At 40.5% G+C, this 12,068-nt stretch overlaps 1 protein-coding gene and 1 pseudogene across 3 annotated transcripts in view; one reads left to right on the forward strand and one right to left on the reverse strand.

Moving 5' to 3' along the window:
* Positions 1-227: 227 nt before the first annotated feature.
* LOC125417846 (PRELI domain-containing protein 2 pseudogene) lies at positions 228-755 on the reverse strand (annotated as a pseudogene).
* A 5,201-nt stretch (positions 756-5,956) lies between these two features.
* Rp2 (RP2 activator of ARL3 GTPase) overlaps positions 5,957-12,068 on the forward strand; it is a 47,280-nt gene continuing 41,168 nt past the window's right edge. For all 3 annotated transcript variants that reach the window (XM_085684831.2, XM_048461367.3, XM_048461368.3), the window contains exon 1: positions 5,957-6,240. In XM_085684831.2, coding sequence (XP_085540957.1) covers positions 6,139-6,240 — 102 coding nt within the window. In that variant the 5' untranslated portion in view covers positions 5,957-6,138. The remainder of the gene's footprint in view (positions 6,241-12,068) is intronic.

Here is a 12,068-nt window from a genome sequence, read left to right on the forward strand (position 1 = left end):
AGAGACCATGTCATAAAATTCCAGCTAAAAAGGTCTCATCTCCATGAGTCCCATTATTTCAAGCATGCTCCAAGTAGAATGTCAGTCTTGGTCTGAGAAAGGTTTCCTCTTTTCTAAGTCACTGACTATGTCTTGAAACTTGCATCCAGTAATTGTGCCTATGATGTTGTGGCCAAGTAATGATTCTCAAAAAAGAGTGGACACAGCGGCAGCTTCCTGATGACTCTTTATTCCACTAAGGGGGCACCGCTCTGGTTAGCAGCATCTCCATTATTCTAATTCTCTCCTGGGCTCCCTGGCATAAGAATGTACTCTCAAAAGTTTCCAAAATATAGTTGAGAAACTGTGCCCCTGTGATTGAAATTCTGCCTCTCTGGAGGAAGTCTGTCCAATTTGGATTGTCCACACTTTCCCAGAAGACAGACTCTTCATGGACGTATACTGTGTCCTTGCGAGGCAGTGGCTCTGTATAGCCATGTTCCTTTCCCAAGAACTGAGACACAGTTCCCCTTCTAGTTGAATATCAGGGACCTTTAAAATACTCACCTTTCTTAAAATTTCTGGAACAAAATTCTGACAGATAGTAATCATCTTTCTATAGATGAGTCCTGTTAACTCATCTTTCTTTTCTGTCATAATTTTTACAGAGATGGCATTTTTAATCCTTAGGGTTGGGATACTTTCATGACCACCTGTTCGAAGAGGTACTGGAACACCTGGTGGATGTCCAGGGTGACCCCCCATGTCATGCACATGCCTCCAGGTGCCTCACCAAGCTCTGGCCCTATATCCAGATTTTTATTGGGTGCTGGGGAGCAAACTCAGGGTCTCCTTGTTTGTGTGGCAAGCACTTTACCAACTGAACTATTTCCCTAGCCCCGGGAACTACTTCAGTGTAAAAAGTTGCTATAATTATATAGTGGTTTGAGTAAGAATGATCCATACACACTCACGTATTTGAATGTTTGATTCCCAGTCCACTAGGACTGTTTAGGAAGGGTTAGGAAGTATGTGGCCTTGTTGGAGGAAGTGTGTCACTGGTGTTAGATTTTGAACTTTCAAAAGCCCATGCCAGGTCCAGTTTCTCTTCTTCCCTCTCCCTTCCCTTCACCTCTCCCACCCCTTCTCTGCCTGCTGCTTGGGATCAAGATGTAAGCTTTCAGCTACTGCTCCACAACCATGCCTGCCTGCTACCACCACACTCCCCACCATAACAATCATGGACTAAGCCTCTGAAACTGTAAGCAAGCCTCTAATTAAATGCTTTCTTTTATAAATTGCCTTGATTGTGGCATCTCTTCACAGCAATAGAACAGTTAAATACAGGCTATATTCACATAGTGAAAAATCTGGTTGGATAATCAGATCATTGATAGAAAAGAATTTTTCACTTGGTCTAAATAATGACTTCCACTAACAACAGTAGATGATCCATCCTAAGTAAAAACAGTTGGAAAATATAGTTTGGGTGCAGGTGAGATGGCTCAACAGGTAAGAGCACTTGCCATACAACCCTGATGACCTCAGTTTAATTCCTGGGGCCCACCTGTTTGAGGAGAAAGAGAACTGACTCCTGAAAGTTGTCCTCTTAATTCCATACATGTGCCATGGCACACATATGCTTTCCCTCCCCCAAGCTACTATTAATAATACTAATAATAAATACAATAATTAAGAATTTTAACTATCTTTTTATTCTTTGTATCTTTCATATAATACATCATGCATACCATTCATATTCTCATCCCTTCATATCCACCCTCTACCCTTGCAAACCCCCTCAATAAAATAAAATTCAAGAGAAAAAAAGAAAGAAAAGAGTTGTAATCAGTAAGGGGTGGGGCAAACTGTACAGTCCTATCCTCTCTACCTTTGGTGATATCAGGAGCCACGGACAGCCACAGAAACCATGGCTGCCTCAGAGCCTGAAACCAGACATGGGCACCAGCAGCATCCCAGACCACAGAACACGAATCATTCTCTCTCCCTCTCTCTCTTTCTTTCTCTCTCTCTCTCCCTCTCTCCCTCCCTCCCTCCCTCTACCCCCTCTTTACCTATTGAGCTATCTTTCTAGCCTCAGCACACAATTTTTAGTGCTTTTAAAAATAGCTGAAACTTGTCAATAAGGAAGAAGATCCGAAAGAACTATTTGAGAGTTAAAATCTGAGAAGAAATGTTGGCTCCAAAAGTCACCTGCATGTTTCATGCTTTTTTCTGAAACCTTCTAATTCTCTTCTTCAATACTTAAATATTAGCAGAACTGACTCTCACTGCAGTAGCCAAGTTAAAAGAGCTATACTTTACAGTATGTTTTTGTCTAGTCTTCATGAGTCACAGTGGGCCTCAGGTGGCCGATTGAATGCAGTGGCCAATTGAATGCAGTGGAAGTGATGTGCAGCTTCTGAGATGATGCCATACATGCCCTTATAGCATTTGTCTTGGTCTCTTGATCACTCACTTTTGGAGCCAAAGCACAGCAAACAGAATTCAACTATGCTGGAGAGATGGTAGAGAGAGCCCCTGAGATTTCATATAGTGTGATTCCTGACTAGCCTTCTGACTATTAGAGCTAACCTAGCTTAGGCTATAGATGTACGATGGATCAAAGTTGTTGCTGTCAATTCTTCCCTAAAATGCAGACTCGGGAGTAAAACTAGCAATTTTTAAGCCATTAAGTTATCAATAGAAAATTGAAATGCTCCTCCTCTTCCTTCCTCTTTCTCTTGTTGTGAAGTGTGTCACCTCAGGTGGGTGCAGAGTGAATAAGGACATGTCTGGACAACATGGGGAATTTTCTAGCTAACATTGCTAGAATTATTGACTTACTCATACTGTAAAAATATATGGCTTCAAAGCTGTCTTCTGGTAAGTAAATGTGTCACTTCTGTGGTCAAGACATAGGAGAATCAGAACTATCTCTCAAGTTTAGGCATAAAGTTTAGCCATAAAGCCACAACTCAAAATTGCAATACAGATGAATATGTGTATAAAACCAAATACAAAGGAAAGCTTTCCTCGGGAAGAAATAACAGGAGTGTAACTAGTGGGAAGGGTCCAGGCAGAAGGTATAATAAACTTAGGTCTGTGCCTAGCACATACCTTTGCAGGACTAGTTCACTGCCTACCTTTATAATATGGAACACATTCCTGCCATTGCAGCAATCAGAACATGTGTGCACCTCTATCTATAAACAATTGAATGGCCAGAAATTTGTCTGGCTAACTCCCTTTAGAGCCTGAATTAACATATAAGGAGCTCATTATACACTGGGACAGAAGAACCAGAAGGACTCAAGCAAAGTAGGATGGCAGTTGGCAGCTATACATATGCTGATTAGTAAGTACAGAGTTAGTTTGAATAAAATCACTATGAGAATTCATGGTGGGAAGAGTTAAAGAGAGACAGGGAAAAAAAAATAAAAGAAAGATATGTGCCTGGTGACAAAGGCCTGCAATCCCAGCTACTTGGGAGGCAGAGGCAGGAGGATTCAGTTTAAGGCCTCTCTGGGTTATTAGGCAACGTAGTCAGACCCCAACTCAAACTTTAAAGCACTTTCTAATAATACAGGAAGGTGCTGAAGATAGAGTTCAGTGGTAGAGCATTTTGCATGGCACATGCGAGGCCTTAGTCTCAATCTCTAGCACCTTTGATGAAAAAAGAAGAGAGAATAAGAGAAAGCAGAGGTAATCACTAATCCTACCTTTGTTTTTGAGCTTTTTAGTCCTGAGTTTTCTTGGGTGAGTGGAGAGCTATGTGGAAAGGAGGAGACAGTGCCTCATGTAGCCCAGGCTGGTCTTGAACTTACTCCTGTTTCTACCTCTCAAATGCTGGAAATATATCACCACACCCAGCTACAACTTGTACAATTTCAATTTAATTTTAGTTTAATTTAATTTGGGGTTAGACTGACAGTGAACTCAGAGTTAATAGAGAGGAGCCCTAACCTTCACTTTTATTTGAGGATCTTTAAAAAAAAAATAACAGGTTGATTTAGGTTTCATTTTAGGTTTGAATTTCTCATGAGCACATATTATAAAGCAATGAGTTTTAGAAATTATTTCTCTAGAATTATTTTTATTGAGTAGTCTCTTCATGTAGAACATTATCCCTGAGGGTCAGAGCTCCCCTAGGCACCAGAAGACTGAGGGGGATGCATTTCTATGTCTTTGACGAGTTAGAGAGAAACAATATAAAGACAGGAAAAGGCTCCAGACAACACAGGCTCTGGGTTTTTCTAGTACCTGCTCAATTACTGCCATTGTGGTCACAGACTCATTCCTGGATCTTGGCTTTTTATTCTGCACTATGCAGTGATCAAAGTTTTGCTATTCTATGAACACAAACCAGCAACAAGGCTCTAACCCAAAACTATCTTCACATAGAACTTTAATCTGACACTGAAGAAAATAACGTGTAATGACCAGCCTTTACTGACGAAGATCTGAAACTTCAGTTTCTAGTCATTTATAATTTCTTCCTGATTGTGCAAAAAGGACAGGAAATGCAATGGGGAACAATCTTAATATCCAAATTAAGTCAGAGACTCATTTAGAATCCACATTCACATTAAGTGTGATAGGTGTGGTAAAGTAAAAAGATAAACAAATTTGAAACTGAACTGATAAGCATTCAATGTCCTATCATGATGGCAAAATACTATACCTCAGAGAAATCAACTTGTCTATTATGAAAGCAGTACATTTGTATTGTACTAAAAGTCCATCTAAATACAACAAACGTTAATAATTGTGTATATTCTTAAATCCAGGCAAACTTTGTATCACTTGCTTTGAACAAATCTGATTGTTTATGCGATAGGGTTTATATTCTCTAATAGACTATGCACTGCTTGAGTTCCAAAAATACCTTTGTAATAACTTCACATGCCTCCCCTATCTCCACAATTGGATCACTTTCGTTGGGAAGATATAGAGGAAAGGTTATATGTGTTTGTGTTGTTAGATGCATGTAATCACTTGCTAAACATTTTATTGTTTAGACTGAGTGAGCCAAAGGCACAGGCCTCTTTATAATATACTTTTGCTTTCAAACTCACAGTTCTAGTACTCAGTCATTTTACTAGATACTTTTTCAACTTTGGAAAGAAAAGTGGAAGATTTTTTTAAAAAACTCAAGGGGTTGGAGAGATAGTTCAGTGGTTAAGAGCATTTGCTTCTCTTGCAGAGATTTGGTCTTCAGCACCCACTTGGTGGCTTACAACTATCAGTAACCGGGAGATCTGAACCCTTTCAACCTCCACGGACACACCAGACATTCACAACTTGACCAGAAGCTTGTGGGGTCTATAAGAAGGGTGCTGAGGGGAAGAGTGAAGGACACAAATTTTAGGTCTTTTCATGGCAACAAGAATTCTTTTGGGGGCTGGAGAGATGGCTCAGTGGTTAAGAGCACTGACTGCTCTTCCTAGAGGACCTGGGTGAAATTCCCAGCACCCACATGGCAACTAACAACTGTCTCTAACTCCAAGATCTGACACCCTCACACAGATACATATGCAGGCAAAATGCAAATGAAATAAAAGTAAATAGTTTTTTTTAAAGAATTCTTTTTCTCGCGCGATTTATGTCATAAAATAAGTCTACTATTTCACATGGCATCCCCTCCAGAGCTTAGAATTTAGAAACTTTGGAAACTTGATTACCACATTAGGAGACAGGAACTCAACGTAGCCTAACATCAGTCAGCTAGCCCAGCCTAGTTCCCGGAGAGGAGGGGTTGGGGGCGGGGCAGGACCGGACTGGAGGCTGGGCCCTTTGTGAGTGCACCCCAGCGGCCAGGCCATCCCGGTTTGCTGACGTAGGAGCCAGGCTTGGATTGGTGAATAAGTCCTTCTGTCTGAGCTCATAGGTGTAGAGCGGCTTGCGGGGCTTTGATTGGCTCAGTGGCTGCTGACCGCTTATTGGCTGTGGTTGGTCGTCAAGGAGACCGAGGGGTGGAAAAAGGAGAAGGGTGTTGGGCCTGGCGGGAGTGCTGAAGGTTGTGGGCGACTGGGCTGCTCTCCTGGGCGGTGTCCGAGGAGCTGCCGGCCGAGTCGCCCTGTCGTCCTGGGCTTCCGCCACCCTCTGGGAGTTGTCCGAGCACGTGGGGTCCACTAGCGAGACCCTTAGGACGGTGCTATGGGCTGCTGCTTCTCTAAGAGACGGAAGAGTGAGAAGGAGTCGAAGGCTGAGGCAGTGGAGGAGCAGCCCAAGCTGTACAGCTGGGACCAGCGGGAAAAGGTATGTTTTGAGGTCTCCCTACTCTGCGTCCTCTCCGGCTGCCCCTCAGAGGGTCCCGAAGGAGTAGACGAAAACGGGTCAGGAAGGCGGGTGGCCCACAACTGCCTTTCTCGCGCCCGCTCAGGGAACTGAAGTCGGGACGCAGGACTTTGGGATCTGGCTGTGAAAGGCTCGAAGGAGTTGGTGGTCTGCCAAGCTAGACCCTCAGGGCCTCATCCTTGGCTCTGTACCCTGACTCCCCATCCCAGGATGGACTTCCGGGAAGGTAAAGAGCCGGGAGGGTGCTGGATCTTCAATCAGCTCCTTTCACCAGCAGCGGCCAAAGGGGTTTGGTCGAATTTCACACACCAGACTGATTCTCATCTTTTCTGCAGCTTGTGTTCCTGAGCTATTTCTCTTTTGTCTGCCCTTCCTGACAAATCGCTTTTGGTACCTCTTGGTGTTACCCAGTTACTAAATGGATTGTTTCATGCCCACCTTTGCTCTCCCTCCTCTTCCGTTTACCGGAAAGAAATATTGAAAATTAAGGCCGTCTTGGAATATATTATTGTGTGAGGTGTAAGTCCCCAACATAAACCAGGAAGTAGTTTATTATTGTTGCTTTATATGAATGAAAACACCCTTATTTTTATATTATATATAGCTAAAACCCAAAAAGTTTCAAAAAAGTCCCCTATTCTTGCACAAAGCACACTTACTTAGACATACATTTCACAATGGTTCCTCTTTCTACATAGTTCTTCATTTCTGCCTAGTATAGTTGCTTGTAAAACAGTTTGATAGGCATCTGTTATTTTGGTTTCCCAAACAAAATGAAAGATCTTATTTTTTTAAATGGGTGTTGGTGTTGGTGTTGCTTAATGCAACACCTTTGACCAAAATATACTTTATAGTAAGTCTGTTATTAACGCTTTGATATAATAAATCATCCTACATCGTTTAAAATCCCCAGAAGAATTTAAGTATTCATATAAACGAGATTCTCAAAGTGTTGGCTTTAAAAAAAAAAATCAAAGATTTTGCTGGACTTCTCAGGCCCAGGTTTGTGCCTTTGATTCTGAAACCCTTCCTGGGCCATATGGCTTTTTGTTTCCCTTCTCTTAGAACAAGATTTTGTCATGTAGGAAAGTGGACTATTTTCTGTTTTATAAAAAGATTGTACCTATCAACGTTATTTGGTTGGTGGGTTGTTAAATGTTAATTTTCGACAGCCTTGGGATTTCTAACAGTGCTGTTTAAATTTTTTTCTCACCAGTACTGAAGATTGAACTATGCTAGGCAAGCATTCTACCACTGAGTGGCATCCTTAGCTAAACAGTGCTCTTTAAACTTGAACTTACTGTTCCAGAGAGTTGTTTTTGTTTGTTTTTGTTTTGTTTTTCAACTTTTTGTTTTAAGGTCACAGGCTAAAACTAAAAGTGTGCTTTACATTTTTGCAGTAGTCTTGGGTTGGCTATGGCTCATATTTTCACAACAGTTGCCTTACAGCTAACTTCTACTGACAAAGTTCTGGTTAGTTGGGATCTTTTGTTCGTTTTGTTGTACTGTTACTATATTTTTGCCACAGGATCTTTTTTATTATATTTTGAGACAAGGTCTCATGTAATTTTGATATCCTTTGATGACTGACTAATCCTCCTGCCTCTATCTCCTGATAGCTGGAATTGCAAGCATGCATTACCAATTCTGGTTAGAGACAATGATTTGTTATGTACCTCTAGCTAGCCTGTTTCACATTCTATAGCCAGGCTGACCTTGAACTTTTGACAATTCACTTACCTTAGCCTATTGAGTACTGGAATTATAAGCTTTTGTTACCACACCCTGATAATTGGGATCTTTCATGTGTATGTATTTTGTGATTTCTTTTTCTTGTGATCTTTGTCTAAGTACTGAAAAAAAGAGCATAGCAGATATTAGCATCTAAGTGCCCCCTCCCCCACCATGTGGATGTGCATTAAACTGAGATTCATTAGGTTTTCAGAATGTCATAAAGTCTAAGTCTATGTGGTTTAAAGTTAGATCAAGCAATTAGTCAGCCAGTAAGACTTTTTAAAAAATGAGTTGCCTGTAATTTCCTTACCATTGGAAAAGTAGTATTTAAAATTTTGTTAGGTTGCATAATAAGAGTTGACAGGCACCCCAGGGTTTTGGGGTTTTGCATTGGTTAATTGGGTCAGCCTTAAGGGACTAAATCAAGGAGAAATTGTCTCAATTAGAAAGAATGTTTGGGGACTAAGTAGTGTCATGGCAACTTACATACTGCAGTCAACAGTGGAAGAAATTCATTTTCCATTGCTGCTGACTTTGAAAAAGGGGGAAAAAGTAACTACATAGTTACTGCATTGACATGACGAGAAATATTTTTGGATTGCAAGATCTTTGTTTAAATTATTTAGAGCCGGGCGGTAGTGGCACACACCTTTAATCCCAGCACTTGGGAGGTAGAGGCCGGTGGATCTCTGTAAGTTTGAGGCCAGCCTGGTCTACAAGATCTAGTTCCAGGGCAAGCTCCAAGACTACAGAGAAACCCTGTCTCTACAAAACTAAAATAAATAAATAAATAAATAAATAATTTGGAAGAAATGCTTTTCTCATTATTATTTGTATGCTGCATTCATTAGCTAAGTAAATTATTCCATGTATATGTATTCAAACACCATGGAAAAGCCAAAATTATTATTCTTGCCCTCCAAGAGCTTACTGGTCCTTTGGAGTTAAAACAGGAAATATTGAAGCAAAAATGAGGATGAGTGGTGTAGAAAAGTAGTTTTAAATTTCCAGTTATTCATGCTAAAACTCCTAAGTAATAAAAATAAGAACTAGTTCTCTTGACCAGGCATGGTGGAGCACACCTATAATCCTAGCAACTCTGGAGGATAGGTGCTTATGAGTTCAGGGTCAGCCTTCTGGGTTTCACACTGCCGTGTGTGAATGGACATTATAAGACTGAGATCTTGACTTTTTTAAAAAAATAGTTCTCTAAAAGAGAGGTTGGGTGGGTAACCTACTAAAAAAGTGTCTGCAGTGACTAGGAAGCTAGATGCTATTTTCATCATCTTCTAAGTATGTGAAGTAACTCAGTTGTCCATTGATGTGAACTAAACCAGCCCCAACCTTAATACCTTCAAACACTGGCAAATACTGGTTTTGTTTATGACTCTGCCCTTTGTGTAGGGCTAAGCAGGGTTGACTCTATGTGGCATCAACTGTGGCAACTTGAGCAGGGACTGAAGGATTATCTTCGAGATGGCTTAGCCCTAAAGCTGGCTGTCAGGTTGATAAAAGGCATTCAGTTGGGAGCTCAACTGGGACTGAAGGCCAAGCACTCTTCATGTGTAGTCTGGGCTTCTTCACACGGTGAAGAGGTCCAAGGACCAGTGACTCAAGTGAGACTAGTACATCTTTCGCCCCCAAATAACTTTCTGATGTCAGTATTTCATTACATATATATTTTAAGATTTTTTTTATTTTACAATTATATGTATATGTGAGTATCTGAGTGTGGGTTTGGACACATGAATACAATGCCTGTAGAAGGCAGAATCAGATTCTCTGGAGCTGGAGTTTCCTTCAGTGATGAACCACCTCACCTGATGTGCTGGGAACTCAGGTCCTCTGCATATACTCTTAATGACTGAACTATCTCACTAGCCCTTCATTACATATATATTAAGAGAAAATGTTTAATGTTCATATTAAAACTTAAATAATTATCTAAGAGCTGTTTTTTTAAAAAAAGACTTCCTTTTATAAACTGGATTTCCATTATATTGAGCAAATTCCATTATTATATCTCAGAATATCATTACTGAAGTTAACTATGAAAATAAAATGTAATGAAAATTTTGCTTGCTTCTTAGTAAAGGAATAAAATGTTCACTTGTTTTCTGTTAGGAAAATAATACCTAATACTTATTGGATACTAATATCAGATTAAATCCAGCTTCTGCTACATAGCAAGTTTGAGGACAGCATGGGCTATAGATAATAAATATAAAAATAAACTCTGCTCACTTCATCAAGGCTCTTGTTTTAAAGTACTTTAGATTATAGCTTATCCATGTTTATAATTTCAGACATTTTAAAAACTAGTAACTTTTATAAAATTATTATGGTTCTAAACTACATATTCATTATTAATTTTTGTTTTGAAAAACTTTTGGAAATTTCTGAGAAAATATAGTAACACAAATCCTAAATTTCTCCTTTGAATACTGTTTAATAATTCAAATAATTTTATGCTGTAAAGTTAGCCATAGCATGTTTAGCTACAGGATTAATTTCTCCTCATGAGCTCGTAAAAACAATGTCTAGGGAAAGACTAAGAGGAGTAAATTACATTGAACACCTCAGCACTGGGGGCTCTTATATAATGTGTATTAATCAAATGTTGTTGAAGGCCTAAGTCCCCTTATATTTGGATTTAGAGCCACTAAAGAAATAAATAAGGTCACATAAGATTCCTAAGGATGGAATTCCGATCCTACAGGATTAGTGACTAGAAGATTCATCAGAAGGGAAGCACAGTCATGTCCCCTGACTCCACATAGAGGAAAGTGCTGATGAAGATACAGGGATTAAAAGGGCTTTTTCATTTGGAGCCAACTATACCAGGCTGCCATAACAAATTGCCATATTCTGGATGTCTTAAACAAGTTTATTTCTCAGAGTTCTAGAGGCTGAGACTCACAAGGTCAAGATGCTGGCAGATTTGTTGTCTGGTGAGACCTCTCTTCTTGTCTTCAGATAGCTATCTTTTTGCTGTGTCCTTTTATAAGACTTTGTTTATATATACTCTCCAGCTCCAGAATGCTCCTTTCCCACTGTGTGTGTGTGTGTGTGTGTGTGTGTGTGTGTGTGTGTGTGTGTGTGTGTTGTGGTTTTTCGAGACAGGATTTTTCTGTGTAGCTTTGGAGCCTGTCCTGGCACTCGCTCTGTAGACCAGGCTGGCCTCAAACTCACAGATTCACTTGCCTCTGTCTGCCTCCTAAGTGCTGGGATTAAAGGTGTGTGCCACCACTGCCTGGCTTTTCCCACATTTTATAAAATCAGTAATCCCATTATGAAGGCCTCTAGTTACTTCTCAAAGGTCCTACCTCCAAATACCATGATATTAAAGGCTAGATCTTCCATGTAGAAATCTGGGGAGACAGACTAGAGATACAACTCAGTGGTAGAACACTTGCCAAGCATATATGATCTCCAGGGTTCAGTCCTCAATTGCATTAAAAAATGGGGGCAATATGAATATAAGTCCACAGCACACTCAAGCCTATTAAGAAAATAAATTACTATTTAGCAATAGATCTTATGTTGGTGGGTATTTGTAACAAGAAATCTTAACTCCTAGTAATGATTTATATAGGTGTGTGTGTGTGTGTGTGTGTGTGTGTGTGTGTGTGTGTGTGTGTGTTTTAATTCATTTGAGCATGGTGTGGACCCACACTTGCCTTGGTGTGCTTGTGAAGATCAGAGGACAACCTTGAGTGTCAGCCCTGGCTTTCCACCTCATTTGAGACAGTGCCTTTTGGTCTTTGATGCTGCACAGGCCAGGCTGGTCAACCTGTGAGCTTCCAGGGATTCTCCTATTGCTGTCTCTTGTTTCAGGATTCCACATATCTGGCTTTATGTGAATTCTGGGAATCTGAACTCAGATCTGCATGAGCCTCCCAAGTGCTGAGGTTCTAGGTGTGTGCTGCCACCACACCCAACTTCTTTCCTTCCTTCCCTCATTTATTCATTCATTTTTGGTTTTTTGAGACAGGGTTTCTCTGTGTAGCTTTGGAGCCTGTCCTGGCACTCGCTCTGTAGACCAGACTGGGCTC

The sequence above is a fragment of the Myodes glareolus genome, chromosome X (assembly GCF_982192425.1).
Source record: "Myodes glareolus chromosome X, mMyoGla1.1, whole genome shotgun sequence".
NCBI lineage: Eukaryota > Metazoa > Chordata > Mammalia > Rodentia > Cricetidae > Myodes > Myodes glareolus.